General features: G+C 40.2%; 1 protein-coding gene across 4 annotated transcripts in view; it reads right to left on the reverse strand.

The window, feature by feature from the left end:
- Positions 1-20008, reverse strand: part of crppa (CDP-L-ribitol pyrophosphorylase A) — a 61171-nt gene that overhangs the window by 38406 nt on the left and 2757 nt on the right. For all 4 annotated transcript variants that reach the window (XR_011520527.1, XR_011520528.1, XM_054740885.2 and 1 more), the window contains exons 2-6: positions 16953-17226; positions 10670-10819; positions 7969-8073; positions 3284-3329; positions 1419-1516 (exon numbers count right to left, since the gene is read on the reverse strand). Coding sequence is in view for 2 of the 4 variants with exons in the window: in XM_054740885.2 (XP_054596860.2) it covers positions 1419-1516; positions 3284-3329; positions 7969-8073; positions 10670-10819; positions 16953-17226 (673 nt within the window). In the remaining 2 variants the exon portion in view is untranslated. The remainder of the gene's footprint in view (positions 1-1418; positions 1517-3283; positions 3330-7968; positions 8074-10669; positions 10820-16952; positions 17227-20008) is intronic.

Genomic DNA, 20008 nt, shown 5'->3' on the forward strand with positions numbered 1-20008 from the left:
CTGGGCTTCAACTGAGCTCTTCAAAAACCTACGGGTGATGGAGTGGAGATTGTCCACATTTTCTATATCACTATCAGAACTGAACCAGAAACAAGGTATTCTGATAAAATGACTGAATTCCCCATTTAATCTATTTTTATCAGTACTGATGGTTTATTTTAAAGCAAAACACCATATTTTACTAATAGAAAACTCAAGAAATAAACTTGTCTTGTCTCCAGTAAATGACATAATCAAAAATAGCTTCAATAGAAATATAGGTCTGAGGAATAGTTTGGTTTTAAAATCATTAAAAAACATCAAAATCTTTTCTCTGAGACACACACACACACACACACACACACACATACACACACACACACAGTTTATCCTCATATTAGTTTCATGAAATGGCACAGGGACAAAAGTTATTTCTCATCCTCTGCTTCTTCCACTTACATTTCATCTGCTCCATTATTCTTCCTTCCCCACAAACATAGTAAAAAGGACATATCTGGTTCTGGTTCTGAACAAGCACCCCGGGAAACACGGCCCAACTGGCCACCTGAGAACAGGTGGGAAAAGCTCCAAAGAGGCTGACGCAGGCCCCAATCTGTCTCCGAGGTCCCGTCCAGTGCCAGAAAGTTAAATCCACTCATAATGAAACAACATGATGAAGGACTTGGAGCGGGTTCAAACAACGATGAACCGTTTCGATCGCTGCAGAACATTCAAACATGAAGGGCTCTGCTGCTTCCTCCAGTGACAGTAGTTACACACAGAGAAGATCCACCAAGATCAGGACGAGCCAGGAGACACGTCTCCATACAGGAAGACACTAACACCTAGTATGTTAAACCTTGTGTGAAGTTTAAACTGCCACTAAACACCATTTGTACGCTGTTTGTCAGCTTGAACTCAAAGGCATGTGAGATAAGCACCAAGTCTGGTCTTAGGGCAGCAGGTTCTGGGAACTTCAGCTGCTTCTAAAGGTCCAAATTTAGTCCCATTTATGAAAATTAGACAGAGGACGCTTGTAAAACGGGCTGAAGGCGACACACGTTTTCGACATGCCAAAATGAATGATTACGGGTTAAAGGGAAGTATATGAGCTACAGAGAAAAGTGGGAACTCGCAAAGTTTAAGAACTGAACTAAGGTCAAAGGAAGATGTCATTGAGGAGGTTAGACTTCATCACTGAACGCTCAATTAATAAAGAAAATTGCGACAGCTTTGGATATTTGACTGTTATTTGCCCTCTGCTGAGACGGGGGAGGGAGAGGTGGAGGTTAAGAATGGAGCAGAAAAGCAAAACAGGAGAGTAGACAGACTCCGTTAGAGTTCGTCTGGCTGCATACAGAAACACCCACTAACAGGCCACCCGTGTGGCTCCCACAGAAGAATACAGAGGTATGGTTCTGCACTACTGCTGCACACACCATATCCAGAGCTCCAAAGGCTTTCTGGAAGACATCAGCTGATCTGACACCAGGCGTGGACTCTCCTGTGAGAAGGCAAGTTGACTGTGACAACATCTCTGAAAGAAAAGAAACATGTGATTGGTTAAATTAAAACACACAGATTTTACAAAAATAAAGGTTTGCAAATGAGAACAGAGTTAGATGATATCAGCTCTTCAAAGACGAGTGCAAAAATAATTTAAAGGGGAACTAGGCAGTTTTGGCTTGCTTTGGCACCCCCAAGTGTCCGTTTTTAGAAATGAAAGTAAAACCTATCTCTTCGCTGTGATTTTGTCTTTTTAATACTTTAATCTAACAGCTGAAACGTCTCCCAGCCTTCATTAGTGTCTACAGGAGTGGTTCATCACTAAATCAAACCAACCAGCTGTGTTCATGATCTAAAACATAAAGGAAACATGCTGGAAGCAGACTGCAGCGCCAATGGATCGGACCAGCAACTGCAAAGTTGCAAATGCGGTATTCTGGCCACAGGGGGCGATAGTGGTTGGATGGCCTTTCATTAACCTTGTAAAGGGTCATTTATGAAAAATTTGAAAGGTATCCCTTTAACCCTTCCACTGTCCTAATGGGTGTGACCCCGCGAGGAAAGTTGACCATTGAGCAGGGTTGATGGTTTATCCCTTGAGGTCCATGTGGCAGTGGTGAGGAGTGAGCACTACCTCACCCCTGCCACATGGACCTAAAGGGATAAACCATCAATCCTGCTCAATGGTCAACTTTCCTCGCCGGGTCACCCATTAGGACAGTGGGAGGGTTAAAACCTCCTAAGAAGCCGTCTGTCTCGAGTTTCCTTCTGAGTAATGAACAAACACAACTTTACTCAGGATAAACAAAAACACTAGGGATGCACAGTGTTTGGTATTAGTATCGGCTGATGTTGGTCATTTATTAACAAATCGGTCTGATAACCTAAACTGGGCCAATAAGGTTTCCATCTTGTTTCCGTTTGGGTATCTGTTTCAGAGGGTGAGGGGGGTGATGATGATGTGTAATTGTGACAGTGATGGTAATCATCTCAAAAGTGTAAATGTGTGGTGTGTGTATAACGTGTATATATAAACACAATTGTGTATGAAATTAAAATAATTCAGCTTGCATAATTTTCTATCTATATAAAATCTTAAGCATAAATTTCAGTGTGTATCTATATCGGTATCGTATTGGTAAATATCGGTTATCGACCATAACAGTGGTATTAATATCAGTATCAGCCTAAAATTTCATATCTGTGCATCCCTAAACACACACACACACACACACACATACATGCCAGGGATGTGTTCATGCAGAGTTGACAAATGTGGGCACTCTAACTGACACACGTGAGAACTTCCTTCCAAAACTTTTCTAAAAAAAATAAAATAAACAAATCACACAATAAATTCACTGATTTCAGCGACTCTGGGATTCATAACTGTGGACCTTGTGTCACCACCACACAGGCACTTGTTGGTCCAGGTGCTGGGGGGTGAAACGTAGGACTATGTTTATTTCTGCTGGTTTCCCCGTGTCCTGACTTGCTCTCCTCTGACTTTACTGGCAGCCTGCACCCACCCTGTTCATATCAGGCTCAACAGTGTGAGAAAGAATGTCTTCCTCAGAACACAGTGACAGACTATTTTAGTTCAATGTCACCCATTCAAGTCTAACTCCAGACCACACAAAAACAGACAAAACACCCTCGTTCTGCTCAGTTGTGACCATTTAACCTGTCTGAGGAGCCCGGCTGTAAACAGCCATTCATACATGGCTACATACTAAAAAAGATCTGTGTACAATATGACAGGCTGTGTAAAGACACATTTACGAGGACGGTAACTCACCTTTAATAATAGACTCTGCAGCAGCCAGATCTCGTTTATAGGTCACCTGAGGGACAAAATACTTCAGCGCATTATTTCAGTTTTATGTGTTAGAAAAACATCTCTGGGATGGATCTCTGACGTTCACATTAGATATGATCAACAAAATTCTGGTGATCCAGAATAATAATTGAACACAGATTTTTAGGGCTAAGCTTAGTAATGCATTATGCTCGTCTCTGTTCAATTGTCTATAAAATGTAATAAAGTTCCAGACGTTTTTCCAGGAAATCTGAAGCTTTTTAAGATTCTCAGGTTAAACAGCCTACAGTTTGCTCAGCTATTAATATTCTTATTGCACTGAATTCTGCAAGGAAGTTACGGAGTTTGTTTTGCTTCTTTCCTTATGAACAAAATCATTTTTTAACAAGGAAAATCAAAGTCGGATTCAGTTTTGGGAAAAAAGCAAGCAAAAATACATTCAACAAAAGCTTTTATTTGCCTTAAAGTGACGGTGTGTTTTTTCCCTGGCGCTAGGGGGCGGTACGTATGTAAATTGTTGCAAGCAAGCCATTAGGGTCAAAAATCCCTGGGAACACGTTCTGCGTAAGATTGTTCAACCTCCAGCAAAATGACAAACATATCAGACTTCCTTTATCAATGGGAACGAGCGTAGAGGTAAATGTGAAGAAGTTTATGAATGGTGAAAGTTTTGTAACCGTTTGTTACAATTCAGTAAATGCATTTTGTCCTCATGGGCTTCCATAGAAGAAAACATGGTGTCTTATTCCATATATGAGCAGCATAGTAGCTAAATGCATCTTCACCCTGTTTGGTTCTGACCCAAGGTCTACTAGCTGATTGTTTTCAAGGGATCTCAGAGCCCTATTGGGTGTATATGCAGGAAGGAGATCTGACATGTACTTTGGCCCCATGCCATTGAGTGATTTATAAACTAGTAAGAGCATTTAGAAATGTATTATGTAGTTTACTGGTAACCAGTGTAGAGATCTAAGAACAGAAGTGATGTGCTCCATTCTCTTAGTTCTTGTAAAGACTCTGGCAGCAGCATTCTGAACAAGCTGCAGTTGCTTCACAGCTTTTTTGGGAAGACCAGTTAGGAGACCATTGCAGTAGTCCAGCCGACTAGAAATAAAAGCATGAATGATTTTCTTTGACTCTGGTCTGGACATGAGACCTCTGACTCTTGCTATTTGATGAAGTTGATAAAACGCTGATTTAGTTTTAGCCTTAATATGTCCAGAGAAGCTCAGGTCGGAGTCAATAATAACACCAAGATCTCTAACCTGGGTCTTTGTCTTTATTTCCTTGGAGTTCAGCAAATCAATAACATCCATCCTAAACTTCTTATGCCAAAGATAATAACTTCAGTCTTGTCTTTGTTTAACTGAAGGAAGTTTGACTGCATCCAGTCGTTTACTTGCTCTAGGCACTGACAGAGTGAGTCCAGCAGACGATAGTCTCTAGGTGATAGGGCTAGGTAGATCTGCGTGTCATCGGCATAGCTGTGATAGGCAATGTTGTTTTAAGTATGATCTGACCCACGGGGAGCATATAGAGATTAAAGAGTAGCGGTCCCAGAATTGAGCCTTGGGGGACCCCATACGTCATGGTGATCAGCTTTGATTTGTGATCCCCAATAGAGACAACAAAGCCCCTGTCTTCCAGCTATGATTGGAACCAGGCAAGGACTGTACCAGATAGTCCCACCCAATTTGTAAGTCTGTCAAGGAGTATGTAGTGGTCCACTGTATCAAAAGCTGCACTGAGGTCGAGCATCATCAGGACAGATGCTTTAACCAGGTCAGTGTTTAGACAAATGTTATTTAATACCTTGATCAGTGCAGTCTCAGTACTGTGGTGCTGTCTAAAGCCTGACTGAAAACCATCCATAATGTCATTTGATTCCAGAAAGTTGTTTATTTGGATCATTACTGCTTTTTCCCAATCAGAGAGAGATTAAAGGGAGATTAGAGATCAGTCGGTAGTTGCTCATTACTGAGGGATCTAGATTCCTCTTCTTTAGAAGGGGTTTAACAGCGGCAGTTTTCAGTGATTTAGGAAAAATTCCTGACATTAAAGAGCAGTTAACAATTTCCAGTATGTCAGCTTTCAGGCAGCTAAAAACATTTTTAAAGAAGTTTGTTGGCAGGCCGTCCAGACAGCAGGTAGATGAATTCAAGGTCTTTACTATGTCCTCAAGTGTTTTAATACTAATCAGGCTGAAAGCTGGCATAGTAGCCAGGTTGTTGCTGTGTGGGCGTGTCCATGGTTTGGCTGTGTTAGTTGACTTAGAGGAATGAATGGCTAATCTAATGTTTGTGATTTTGTCAGCGAAAAAGGATGCAAACTCATCACACTTAGTCTGATATGAAATCAGGGGCTAACTGTGCTGGGAGATTAGTTAGCCTCTCGACAGTAGCAAACAGGACACGGGAATTGTTAATGTTGTCACTGATGACTTGAGAAAAAGGCTTATTTTTGCCTTTTTTATCTCCGCATCTGGTAGGTTAGTTTTCCTGAATCGGCGCTCTGCTTTTCTACATTCTCGTTTTTGGTAAGTAACAGATCTAGAGAACCTCCATGGAGCTTTCTGTTTACCAGAGATAATTTTGAGTTTTTCAGGTGCAATGTTGTCAAGGACTTCAAGGGCTTTGGAATTGAAGCTGGCTAAAAGTGAATCAACGCAGCTGGATGTTGTACGTGTTGACATGTTCATCTGTTCCACAAAAGCTGAAGCAGTGCAATCACCTATGTACCTTTTTTTGCAAACAACTATAGATTGAAGTGTAGCAGGTGAGATTGATATCTCTGAGAGAACACTGAAGTGATCAGATAGGCCCACACTTATGACAACAATGTTAGACACATCAATGTCTCTAGCTAAGATTAAGTCAATCGTGTGGCCCTGCTTGTGTTTTGGAGCACGAACATTTAGTTTAAGGTCAAATAACTCAAGCAAATCAAGGAATTGTTCTGAAGATCTGTTGGTAGCATTGTCAACATAAATACTAAAATCCCTGCCAATGATAAGGTGTGCATAACCTATAGTGTGAACAGAAAGGAGCTTGGCAAAGTCGTTTAGGAAAGTTTGAGAGGGTCCTGGTGGTCTGTGGATAACAAGTGCAAGTAACTTGGGTGTACCTTTAACTTCGAAGGAAAGATATTCAAAAGAGTCATAATAACCACACACTAACCGTTTACAAATAAATGTGTTAGAGATGTGAAATTAGGGGGGAATTTCAAATATTTAAATCAAATATTTTTTTGTTTGAATCAAAAAAGTTTTGCTTTAAAAATAAAATACATACATTTTTTTCAACTGGACATTGTTTGCCCATCTTAATATTTTTTTTCTGAAAACTTTTAAAAAATAATAAAAACTAGTTTGGTGAGTGGGCATTGTTGTAGGTAATGAAAGATGTCTCTTTGTTGGCCAGTGTCACGGAAGTGACCCTGGTCTATTATAACAGTCACAGCACTCGTCCACGGACGCCGCAGCGGACAGAATAAAAAGGTGAAAGGAAGAACGCTGTTATGAACAATTAATGTACTTTAACGTTTGCACGTTTATAACAACGTTATTTTTGATTCATACCCAAAAATATAGGATTTTATTTAAAACTTGACTGAATTATTTACTTTGTATTCGTCAGCAGTTAAACACCATCAATAAGGCAAGTTGCTTTACTTTAATCCCTAAAGCTCCAAACTTTATCAAATTTAGAATCTTTTTTTTGACGTTCACTTAATCTACAGAAGCTCATCAAAGCTGTAAACAAAGATGGTGTAAAACGGATGATCAAATTACTTTCTGAATCATGGTCATTATTGTACTTTTTGCCAGCAACCTTTACTTATTTTATTTTTTTCAAACAACTGAAAGGCAATCAGCCTTATCAGCCTAAATGTCACTTAAAGGTTGACTATGGAACACAAACACCATTGCGACATCTAGTGTCTGGAGGTTTTAGTTGCAACAATAGAACAAGGTTTCCTGCCACCGAGATGTCAGGTTCACTGTTGATACAGGAAGTGACCAGCTAGCGCCATGCCCAGTAAAGAATCATACAGGGTAAGGACTCATTTCTACTAATAAATTTACTTCTCAACAATATTTAATGTTAGAACATTTTTGGGGATCAGAAGCAGCTGCTTGACTTGCTGAATCCGCCATTTTCCACAGTGCCAGCCTCGCTGTGCCGAGTGGACCGCTGGCTGTATTTGGCAACCCGCAATGGAGCCCTCTATTGACTGGTAGATGTAAACATAAACCCAGTGCCATGCCGTGAAAATTAGTATTTGATTATGTTTTAATTAATAATACATGTCCGATCTCCTTCCTGTATATGCACCCAATAGGGCTCTGAGATCCCATGGAAACAATCAGCTGGTAGAACCACGGTCAGAGCCAAACAAGGTTAAAATGCATTTAGTTACTATGCTGCTCATATATGGAATCAGCTTCCCCATGACCCCAGATGTGGCCCAACCCTAGTGATGTTTAATTCAAAACTAAATACTTTCAAGGAAATACTGTCCCTTCATTCTGCACATCTCTAAACGCCCCATGGAGGTATGATTTTTTTTAACTATAGCTTTTTATTAAGCAGTTACATATTCAACCTTTAACGTGTCCCTGAATGTACAATCCCTGACCCAACGCAGGATCCTGGAAAACTCACCTTCCACAGCGTGGGCGGACCTTCAATAAGCTTTGCGTTGGTGCCACAGTACTGCAGAGCCAAATGGAGACACTCAGTCCCAAACTCCAAGTCTGACTCAGTGCACTGTAGAGGGAACACACGAGTAGAAGAACCGTTCTCAGAAAGGTCTTTTGGTGAAAAACTGTGAAAATGCAACTCATTTGGACAACTGGAAGGTAGATGGATGCTCCTGTCCTCAGCAGCAAATTGGAACAAGACAACTGATCTGTGTTAAGAAAAAACAAATGGGGCAATGTATCTGCATGGAAGGGTGGGTCAAACCTGGTGATGACCTACAGGAAACGTTCTCTTTCTCTTTAAAAACCATACAATGTGATTTACTGGATTTGTTTTACAATCTCTCCCACTGTTGAAGTGTTCCTATGATGAAAATGACTAACATCTCTCATCTTTTTAAGTGGGACAACTTTCACAGTAGGTAGCTGCCAAATACTTTGCTGATCCAGTCATCGTACGTTTTCTCCGTTTACAGCCGGCACAGTTTGAAGACTGAAACAGTTGTGGCTCAAGAAATGTGCTCGTGGTTTTGAGGTAATCTAACCTTTAGCTTTCTCTCCAAATACAAAAGACCTCTCTGGAGTCCAGATAAAGTGTCTCCTCCTTTGTCTTTTCAGCCTTTAGTTCATCTTCCCTCAATAGATGTCAAGCTACAAACGTGAAGCTCTCAGAGATTTTTCATGACTATATCCTAAAGTCTTACCCTGAAAGATACCTTACACTTTTGACTCTTTTCAAAGGTGTGTGTGTGTGTTGGGGGGGGCACACTCTCAGACGACCTTCCTAATGAGGCTCCTTGCAACATGACCAGCCTCGACACAGGAATGAGCTCACATTTTGAAAAACACTTCTCAACCAGAAGATCCATACGTGCCACAAATGAAAAGAAGCTATAACTGGGCTCTCAGCAACAGGGCTGCTGCATCAAAGACGGGAGGACATTAGCTGAAACAGAAAAATGAATACATCTCAACAAAAATAATCACCATCAACTTCTGAATCTTGGATTTCGGGTTCAGTTTAAAAATCCTGCTGCTTTCAGAGAAAAGATCCAGACACTTCTAAAGTGGATCAGCAGATAAATTCTTTCCATTTTGCAGGTAGGAAATGTTCAACTGCAGTCCAGTGCTGAGAGAATTAATCTGAGTCTGGCTAAGAATAAAATTTATTCCAGTATTTATCATTTTTCCAAATGAGCTTTTATTCATTTCTGTTCCACAGCCTCGTCTGTGACAGAGGCTGAATAAATGAACATGTCAAGTCTTTCCCAGATGCTGCAGAGGGTAGAAGGAAAGAGAAAAAGGGCAATAACACTCACACCATGAGCTCTTCAGCGTAAAAACCTGCAGGTTCTGGCACATAATTCCAACAATGATGGAGTGTAAAGATCTCTTGCAGCGTCCAAGGATCTTTAAACCTTTTGTCATTATTGCCATGTGATTTTAGAGGATCAGTGTCAGTGTTTCTAGAGATCTGAGTGACATTTATAGTGATCAGATCACCCTGCATACCTGCGGGGTTGAAGGTTTCCAGTAGGGATACTCAATGTTGTCTTTTTTACAGATATCAGTTACACCGATATTGTAGGACTTAATTTCCGATACGATATACGCTGGGTTCCCTGTTGTATAAAAGAAAAACTAAAACATTTTAGGTCACTAGCATCACATATCTCTTATCATCCATGCTTACACTTTAAACATGTTCTGTGCAAATTGAGAACTACTTCAATTTAAGGTAGTAATAGGAAAAGTACCATATTTATTTTGTCGTCAACTGCAGCTAAGGTTATAAAACATTAATAAAGACTTGTTTATTAGCTGTCTAGCTAAGCATCGTACTTTCACTACACAGGGCGAATTTCTACTTCAGTAGTTGAGCCAAATTAATGAAAACATCTCACAAACTTTACCTCAGATCTGTTATATTTTGACATTTTGAGAAAGAGGAGATGTAGCTGAAGAGTTCGATATATAATTTGTGTATGGTATCTAAAAGTTGGGTCATTAAGAGACTGAAAACAGATACCAATATTTTCCAATATTATATTTTAATGCCAATCACTGATTTATTCATCTATTTTCTTACTGTAGCTAATGCAAGCAATAAGGATTGCAGAACATGTTTACGTTCAGCCTGCATGTTAAACTCGGAGCGACCGAAAAGAACAAGTGTTACAGGTTTCTCATGAACCTTGGGGAGTTCCAAGGCGTTTCCTTGCCAGCTGGGAGACGTAGTCCCTCCATCGTGTCCTGATTCTTCCTTATAGGTCTCCTTCCAGTTGGACGTGCCCAGAACACCTCACCAGGGAGGTGTCCAGGAGGCATCCTGACCAAATGAGCTTCTCACCGTATCTCTAAGGGAGAGCCCAGACACCCTTAGGAGGAAACTCATTTTGTCCACTTGTATCTCTGATCTCATTCTTTCTGTCATTATCCAAAGATCTTGACAAAGTAAACCTACGCTTTCAACAAATAAAAATAAAAACTGAAAGAGTGACTTAAATTGTTTTCACATTATTTTATAGCATCACATTTTATTTTCACACATTGACAAGATCTTTTAAACATCCTGCTATCTCTGACAGATAATTGCACAAAGTAATATGTCTCACCTGTGCACCACCATAAGGTAACGGTAAGGTAAAGACCACGGTTCCTACCCTCTGATAGGCCTGATAGATGACATCATATGTAAAACCCTGAGGCATCTCGCTGGCCCTGTACTTGGCACGCTCCAAAGAATGGTCCAGGTAGCCCTCGGATGTTGTGGCTATTACGGTGGAAACGAGTGGTCGAGTGGCTCCAGCTGCCTGGATGAAGAAAACAAAAAGTTTTTAGGATTTAGTGACATTATCTTCAAAAACGTATACACTCTTCTGTAAAAGTGGGAAATTAAACACTGGTATCTGCAAATCCTTTTACAGGTGGGAGTGTGCTTTCCAACAGGATAAAAACAAACCAAGCACAAAGTCCTGTGTGTTACACATGATGGAAAAATCAAATGTAATTAGCTGCTTATTTAACTGGAGACCAGCTTTATGTTTGGAAGGTGGATCCTGGCAGGATAATGAAAACTAGAAAGTTAAAAAGAAGCAGTGTTTGGGTTAGCTCCTAGCACTCTCAGCTGGAGTTTCATCTATGAATCCTTGTCTTTAACATGCTGTTAATGTTTGCTGTCCTGTGCCAAAAGAATGAAACCACCACCCGAACTGTCATTCTCTAAAGATGGATTCATCTTGTTTTTAAGAGAAAAAATAAAGCGCAGTCATCAAACTAGATTGCTTTCTTTGGTTTGAAATTTTTTATTTGCTGTTTTAAGACAACTTTCTCCTTGTTGTTGTTGTTGAATAAACGCAGCATGGGGTGTCAAATGTACCAAAAGGTCTGTGCCTTCTCCGACTTACTTTCTGATTTAAATTAGTAATGGTGTAATGGCTGCAGAGAAATGACTTGTTCTGAGAAAAGCTGGTTTAACATGTCACAAGAGCTGTAGCCAGTTTAGAAACACACACACTTAAAGGTGTTGAACTCTCATTTAATCAATTCATTTGCAGTGATCTCAGAAGTAATGAATGCCTTGTAAATCGTACTCTGGGGCAGAAAAGCACAGGTGCATCATTACCAGGAACTAAAAGTGAGCCACATCACAGCTGAGCTTCATACGGCAGGTTTTGGAATCTTATTTCCTGACATTAGGACATCTCGCCTTTGATTGGATAACATCAAACCAACTCTACCACTGACTTGCACTATTGATGTTTTATCTCCACAAATAACACAAGCCTGGAAGAGTTCTGCTGTGTGGTGGTGTTGCTAATGCTAATGGCTAGCTTCAACCAGCCGAGACATTCTCTGCGGTTTCCTGCATGCTAACCCAATAACAGCCTTCCCCGTCGTGCGTCAAGATGGGAGAGTCCATCCTAGAGTTCAAATCCTAGCGTTTCATCGTCTATTTTCTATCAGAAGCTAATGCAGGAGATAGGTGTAGGAGACTATTTTCACGTTCAGCCTGCATAAAAACTCTGTGTGACCGATTATAATCGGAAATAAGATTTTTAAAAATGGTGTTCAGCACCTTTAAATTTGCATGTCCCAACCCACTTGTACTGGTAAAGCTAGTCTAAGCTACAGCTTACACTAGCTCAAGCTACTGCTAGCTCAAGATACTGATGACTCTAGCCCTAGCCACTGCTAGCATTAGCCCAAACTACTATTGTCCTTGCTGGACAAGAGGTAAACAGAGAAGAATGTTGGAGCACACACGTAACGCTCCAAGATGAACTGGGAATATTCAGTCTTTGAATGAATGCCAGATAAATCCATAGCTTTCCTATCGAGTTTTCCAGATACTGTACACAAATGTCCAAAGTTTCTAGTTTCAGGCTGTGTCATGAATGGTGCGTTCGACTGACCTCGGAAGTCGGAACTGAGAATGGAGCCACAACTAAGTTAACCGCGTTCTGGTTACTGTAGCTGAAGTCAGGATTCCAATATGGCGACGCACACCTCCCAAGTAGATATTGTTTGTAAATTCCTCTTAATAATATAATTTTAAGCTCTACATTCAACATGCAAACAAAAATTTTAGTGTGTTCAGCTTAGAGTTGGAAGCACTACATGCAGCATTGGTTTTAAACACACTCTTATAAGTGTGTTTTGTAAAATAAACACATTTCACCCAAACATTACTGTTGGGATGGGGAGTTGCCATTTTGGATGTCGAGGTTGGAGTTCTGAAATTCTTCCGAGTGTTCGACTGGGAGGTCCGAATTTGGGGGGCGTTATCATTTGAATTTTCCTACTTGGAAGTCGGGATTTCAGAGTTCCAAGGACAAATCAAACACACCAAAAGCCATCAGGATAAACCGGCCAATTAGCACCTTGGTCATTTAATATACATGCCCTTGCCAAGTGGGTGGGGCAAACCACTATTGTAGGTTGTAGGTGGTCATTTATCAGGGCCCTTGGTACATTTTGAACCCAAAGTTTCTTATGTTATATTGAGGCACAAAAAAAGTTTCCTATTGTGAAAAATGTTGTACTAAGTTTACTCTACCTGGTGTAAAAATTAAAAAAACACACGGCACACAAACAACTCCCGCTGTTCAACACTTGTTTTCATACCAGGTGGATTATTTGACTTCGTCATGGTTAGGCATGGTGGATTTGTTTAAATTCTGTTCTCTAATTGACTTTCTCTGGTTTTCAGCTAAAGGCTAAGGAAAAGATGAAGTATGGGCTCCAGTCAAGACTTTGTTTAGCTACGCTACACTTTCCAGGCATGAGGACAGAGCGGCTTTCAAGGTTATTTCTCTCATTTGTAAGGGATTATGATTATGCTCTGCGTTGCTTGTCGCGTGGAAATAAATATTTCCTGCCTTCACAAGAACCAATTTTTTTTCACACTGTGGCACTTATAGAGCCTTGAACACAGAACAGTCATGAGACTAATAAGCAAAATGCTTGCAGTGAATCATCTGAAGGCCATTTGTTTCGGTCAGATTTTAGGGTTTGAACAACTTATGAAATTCCAAATCAGAACCTCAAGGCAGGAAGAGTGAATCCTTCAAAGGATGTTTAATTATCACTAGAAAATTTGTTTGGTCTGAGATATCTGCAAACTACGGTACATTTCCCTTTGTTCTATCCACAACTGCAACTCTAATCTAAAAAGGATGATGTTTCCACATCATCTTGGTAGATCCACAAACAGCCATGAAAAGAAAAGGTTATTTTAAAGGCAAAGTGTGATTTTCAAAAGTCTATCTGTATTATTTTTGCCATCACAGATGATTCTCTAACCTTTGCTACGGGTACAGAGAAATTTCCTAATAAAAGACATGAATACTAAAATAATTGTAATTGGATTGCATGTAATTTGATATAAATAGGGCTTGTTTGCGTTTCTGTACATTGTCCAGGGATATTTTTTCTTAATTGGCACTATAGATGGAAACTGAATTGAAACTGAGTAAAATCTCCTGTTGTAAACGTTCAAAAACTATTAATCTTGTAATCATTACAGAATTCAAGGGGTATACCACCCCTAAGTGAAATTAAGTAGGAAACAGCCCAACCATTCATCTAATCTGGCGGTATTCCGCTTGCTTTAGCTTAGCATAAACAATTTAATTAAATGGTAACAGCTAGCATTTCAATCATTCAATTTAAAGAGGCACCCATTGCTTTAAACACAAATGTGTGGCTACTAAGCTTATATCTGGAGCAGCAGTAAGTAGGGATGTCCCGATCCAATCCCATGATCGGAAATCGGCCCCGATCACGTGGTTTCAGACTGATCGGGACTCGGGCTTTACTTCCCAATCCAAGGCCCGATCCGGACTCGGATACTGGGTTCAAATTACAGGGGAGCAACTTGGTTCTCCTTAAAGGTTGTCAGGCTCCCCTGATGCCCTTCACTTACACACCCAGAAGGAGCACAAAAAAGATCCAGTTTCTACCTATTTTATATGGACTCAGCATAGCGGGGATTCTTTTGAGCAGAGATGCAGAGCGGCAGGCAGACCGTTGATTATTCATGAACTCCAGCTGCATTCTGCACACGGCCACAGTAACATTTTCTACGTTTCTAAGTGGCGTCACCAAAAAATATATAATTAACACACAGTCATTCGTGTCCGTTCATTTTCTCTCTGGTAATTTCTGTCTGTATTTGAGCATGGCGTGTGGACGCGCTCACGCTGCCCCCGCTGCAGCGCTCGTCACTGGCACAGCCGGGCAGCGCAGAGCACACTCCGCTTTTTTTTTTTTTGCGGTCAATAGATCAATTTGATCAGCTAGTTAAAAAGTTACTTGTGAGGTGAAAAAGAAGGAAGCAGGCAGGAGTTTTTCTGGAGGACTGGGAGATGCAGGAAGATCAGCAACAGACAGGACAGGAAGATAGGAAACTAAAAACCAAGAAAACAAAACAAAGTTCTTAAAAAAATAAACTGTAGGTAGATTGATTCCACTACACGTTTGTACCTGTATAAAGCAATCATTTATCAGCATGTAGTATTTATATAGTTGATACAATTCAGATCATCTTCAAAACTCCGTCCCATGCCCAGGGACGTATCTAAGCATTTTGGGGGCCGAGGCAAAATAGACCCCTGCCAGGTATTTTAAGTTGAAGTGCTATCTGTTTTTATATTAGACTTTTTATATTTGCATTAAGTCCAAAAGTGAAGACTTTATGTTATTTATTACTTGATTGTTCAAGCTACCTCACAGATGTTATCTGTGGTTACAAATTAAAATAAAAAGGTAATGTAAATAAAAAATAAGGAACATTGTGGAACTGTTTCTTCCTTTTCTTTCTTTATTTTTTAATGTATCGAAAGTATCGGATCGGGACTCGGTATTGGTAGATTCTCAAAATCAAATGACTCAGACTCGAATTTGAGGGCAAAAAACCTGATCAGGACATCCCTAATAGTAAATTCCACTAAAAATGGCAGAACACGTGACGAAGTAGATGTCTACTGGAGCCGCTGTGTCCTTGTGTCTTACAGCGGCAGCTTACAACGATGCTTTGTTGTAATGTGGCACCTTTATGTTACTCAGGGTTTTTCCTGCATTCAAATTGGCATGGTGGTCGCCTCCAGCTAATTTTGTGCCGCCCCAGCCTGATTTCATTCTGCCCCCAGCTATATGGATGTTATTTTAACTGCAGTTGCAGCGTTGTGCCACTATAGGGGCGCTGTATCAGCAGCGGTGCACAGGAAAGTGCTAAAACTGCTGCAGAAAAAAGAAGATCAAAATTTGCTTTTCTCGCTAGTTGGTACATATCTATGGTTGGTGCTAGTGACGTCCTGATTTCCCCCCAGGCTCTTCCATATCAGAGCAGGGCTGTACAGTGCGACGAAAAAAACGGTCTCTTTTTAAACGTAGCACTGCTGCAACATCTTTGAATTAATATTTTCCCCAGAACTATATTGAACAAAAGTAAGTTACGTGTAAGAAAAATGCTTTTGACTGGCGCACAGTGTGGTCATCTGGATGCAGTGGAGGAAAATAAAGAAACCAGCATAGGCAGAACTTGTCCAAAGTTTGGGATCAAAAGTGCAGCTACAGGCAGATTGGCTAATGCTAAAGGTAACGGGCAGGAGTCTCACGATCAAGTGGCGCACAGAAAAATATATGATGATGGTAAGACTAAACTCTACAAGCGGATGAAAAGTCCCCACCATCCTGTTCATTCTGCAGCGCTATGGATCAGAGCCGCTGCAGATACGAGTCACATTACAGTTACAAGTCTGTTTCTCCACCATATATATATGTGTATATATATATATATATATATATATATATATATATATATATATATGTGTGTGTGTGTCGATGGTCTCCACACACAGGAGCAGGAAGTACGGCAAGCCGTTGTAGTATATAATTCACAAACTGGTTACAAAATGCTTCTTCCTTCCAATCTAAATCTGAGGAATATGGCAACAAACTAATTTTCACTTAGGGGTGGAATATTCCTTTAAAGTCAAAAAGTTGCCCCAGACCAATTTTCCTACATTTCTCACAGGCTGTAACTGAGATCAATTAAAACATTATATACAATAGCAAAATATATGTTTTTAAGTTTTTATTGTCCGTAAGGAAATAAAAGTCAAAATGCATAAGTAAAAAATATGAATTACAATCTTTAAGGAACTTAGAAACAGCAGTCTATTTTTGCTCTGCACTGTTTTTCATTGATTTTTTATAAGTTCAATGCAACACCATTAATCACTCTTTTCCAAGCCCTCATCTACCCGACCATTTCTCTTTAAGAAACGGAACCATGTGTACTCGGTGCAGTAAAATGTGTTTTTAATGAAGAATCTTTAGCAAAGACAAGTTTGGCCATTGGTTGTCCAAGGTAGTAAACCAAAATGACATTCCCTAAACTCATTCAATATGCTCTCCAAATAGTTTTGTTGCCGTACTGACCCCTTGCTCTTTGGCAGCCACTGCTATTTTGTGCAGAAAGTCCTCCTCCACAAATGGGCGCACCGCATCATGTACGATGACCACCTTTGGTTTGTCATCCGCCGACCTCTCCTCCTCGCCGAGAGCCATGACTCCGTTGCATATTGACCTGTGGCGAGTCGAGCCGCCTGGAATAACTTGAACCTTCTTGTGCTGGAATCGCTGGATGATGTCCATCATCATGTCCATGTTTTCTTTGGCAACAACAACCACAATGTTTTGGATCCATGACACCCTGCAAGAACACACAACAGCTCAAAAACATTGGTCTAATAAGCCCTGACTTCCCTTAAAAATTAAAATAGGCTAATTTGTGTTATTAGAAAGGAAACATGGAGAAAGTTGCAACACGGGCAGATTTAAAAGATAAAACCAACAAAAATTACATCTCTTTAGTCTTTAAACATCAATGTGATACGTCTGTGCTAAAAGCAAATTACTGTAGAAAAGTGAGTAATGTGGGTGGAAATTCTGAAGACACCAGCATTGCTTAATCCACTGACCTCTGACCTTCCTCAACACAGAACCTCCCTGTGACCACGGGGCCACACAAGTTGACTCTATTTGGCTCTACGCTTCTCCGTTCATTTCCTGACAAGTAAATGAACCACCAACAAGCTAATAAGATGCATCTGATTTTTGTTTTAATAACATTTGTGATTAAAAACAGATTAAAACATCATGTAAACATCCTCTTTCCCACCTCTGAACAACAAAGAGCCTGAAATCTGTAGAAAATCTGACTACATGTCTGCCAATAAGATTAAATACTTCATTAACTGATTGTGATTAAAATAAATCATGCACTGACAATCAAAAGAGAGTAAACTGTGTAAATAATAGCATGCATTACATGTTACTTTAACCCTTAAAGTATCTTTCTGGAGTTTTTCCCTTTCAAAAAGTATTTATGATTTTTCAGAAATCCGTGAAAGTGACCGTCTCATGTACTGTGATATAATTTAAGCAATACGTCTTTATTTTTGTTTTTTGCAAAGCACGCCCCCTGCCCCACAGTGCTCCGTGCAATAGGAAACATAACGCCGATCAGAACCAACCAATAACGTTAAACTACCACCTATGTACGTGCTTCAAATTTAACTCATTCACTGCCATTTTTTTTACTGTGTGGGCGTCTGAACGAGCCACCGCACTGTGTGAGCAAACATCCCAGTTCTAAAGCCGATCTTCATCTGCGTACGTCACACGTCACGTGATCAGGAACCAGAAAATCCATGTGTTAGGAGATCGTTTTGGGCCGCTGCTGTAGAAAAAAGTGTGGCGCGAACCGGAAAAGCTTCTGCTGATTACAATTCAACTATGGATTATAAAAGAACAGATAACGTTCAAAACGCGCGGATTCTTCCTGATGTAAGAGGTGAGTCTAATATTTGTTTTGGTAGTTTTGGTGTTGACATCATCCTAGTGCGCAACTTTCTGTGACTCTTTAAAGAAACTGTGAAAACGCTGGCAGCGAAGGGCTTTACTGATCAGGAAACGGCTGGCAGTGAACGAGTTAATGAGAAAACTCCTGTTTGTCTGGACATCATATTCATTGATTTCCAAAAAGAAAAAAATGAATATGAGAAGCACAGAGATCAGACCATAGAAGTGACATGGGCTGGAACTTTCTATTGGTGCTGCTGTAACTCCGGGTCACCATGTTGGATGGGTCACCTGTCGCCCCCAGTACATTTATTGGGTTAGAAGTCAATAGTAATCCCTCATAATCTGTTTTCAATAGTACGCCTGTTGTCGGAACCGTAGACTGAACAAAAACAGTCATAGCTGCTCACTCACCGCTGACACCAATTACATTTTGGAGAGTGAGGGACCCAGCCAATATGGCAGCAAAGTGGTTACACTCCAGAGCTAAATGTCGTCCTTTTCTTTTGATCTCGTTCCCACCTCTTGTGGCAACTAGCCGTTTGATTCATTTAAAAAGTACACGTGTACTGATTTCAAAAGTAAACTTTCTTCCTACCTAAAGTAGACCCGCTTTTTCTGATCGCTGTTTGAAGCGGGACTACTCTCTTTTGAGAATAAGTAGTAAAGTGGCACGCACGTGATTGTTTTAGACCAATGCCAAGCTTGCATAGCCAACATAGCGGTGGATTCAGAGTCAGAAAATTAGCAACAAATATGATCTAATTACCTTAGAAACTCGTAAATTAGAGAATAAAAATTATTTTTATCACAACGTGTTTCAATGTAATACGTCAGGGGACAAGTTTCTGTTGAAATATATTTAAATAAAAAATGCTCATACCAGTTAGTGTTTCCAAGTCTGTGTGCATTTTGAATTCCCACGCTTCAGCAGCTCGTCTTTCACCATTTAAATTAATTACCCCTGTTTAGCCTGTTCCCATAAACCCTTGCTGCCGTATGGCTGTGAACCTTCAGTATTACAGATAAATGTATATTCCGATCCAGAATCTGGAGCTTCGAGCTGCTGCAAATCCATTTGTTCCTGAGCAGAGTCAGGAACGTTTTCTTTGAGTGACGTCACTTCTGGTTTCCAGCAAGAGGCGCTGTTTGAAGACGGATAAGCTACGAGAGCTCAGTTGGAACAGAAATAGCACCTTTTATTTTCAAATGTCTTCCTTTTTTAATGAAAATATAAGCCTGTTACATGGGCTTCAACATGTGTTTAACGTGGAAGACACATTTTAAATTTGGGGCCAACATTTTGGGGTCCTTTTAACCCCAGGCCACTTAATCCAGTACATCCGGCCTTTGCATTATGTTTTCCTATCATGTACCTCCAGGGGCGCCATAAAGCGGTGAAAGATTAGGAAGATTCTAAGGGCCCACAGCTGCCAGGGGCCCAAAAACGTTTCAAAGTTGAATAAAAAAAATTTAGTTTAAAAATCACAAGTACTTTACTTTGCAGTATTTTTTTCTCATTTAAGACATTAAACAAACAATCTTTTAGTCTTTATGTAATGTATATTTATTCAGAGGTCCCTACATTATTTTGACTAATTAATTTGACCCCCCCCCCAACGGCATAAAAT

This window comes from Nothobranchius furzeri, chromosome 5, assembly GCF_043380555.1.
Source record: "Nothobranchius furzeri strain GRZ-AD chromosome 5, NfurGRZ-RIMD1, whole genome shotgun sequence".
In the NCBI taxonomy this organism is placed as follows: Eukaryota; Metazoa; Chordata; class Actinopteri; order Cyprinodontiformes; family Nothobranchiidae; genus Nothobranchius; species Nothobranchius furzeri.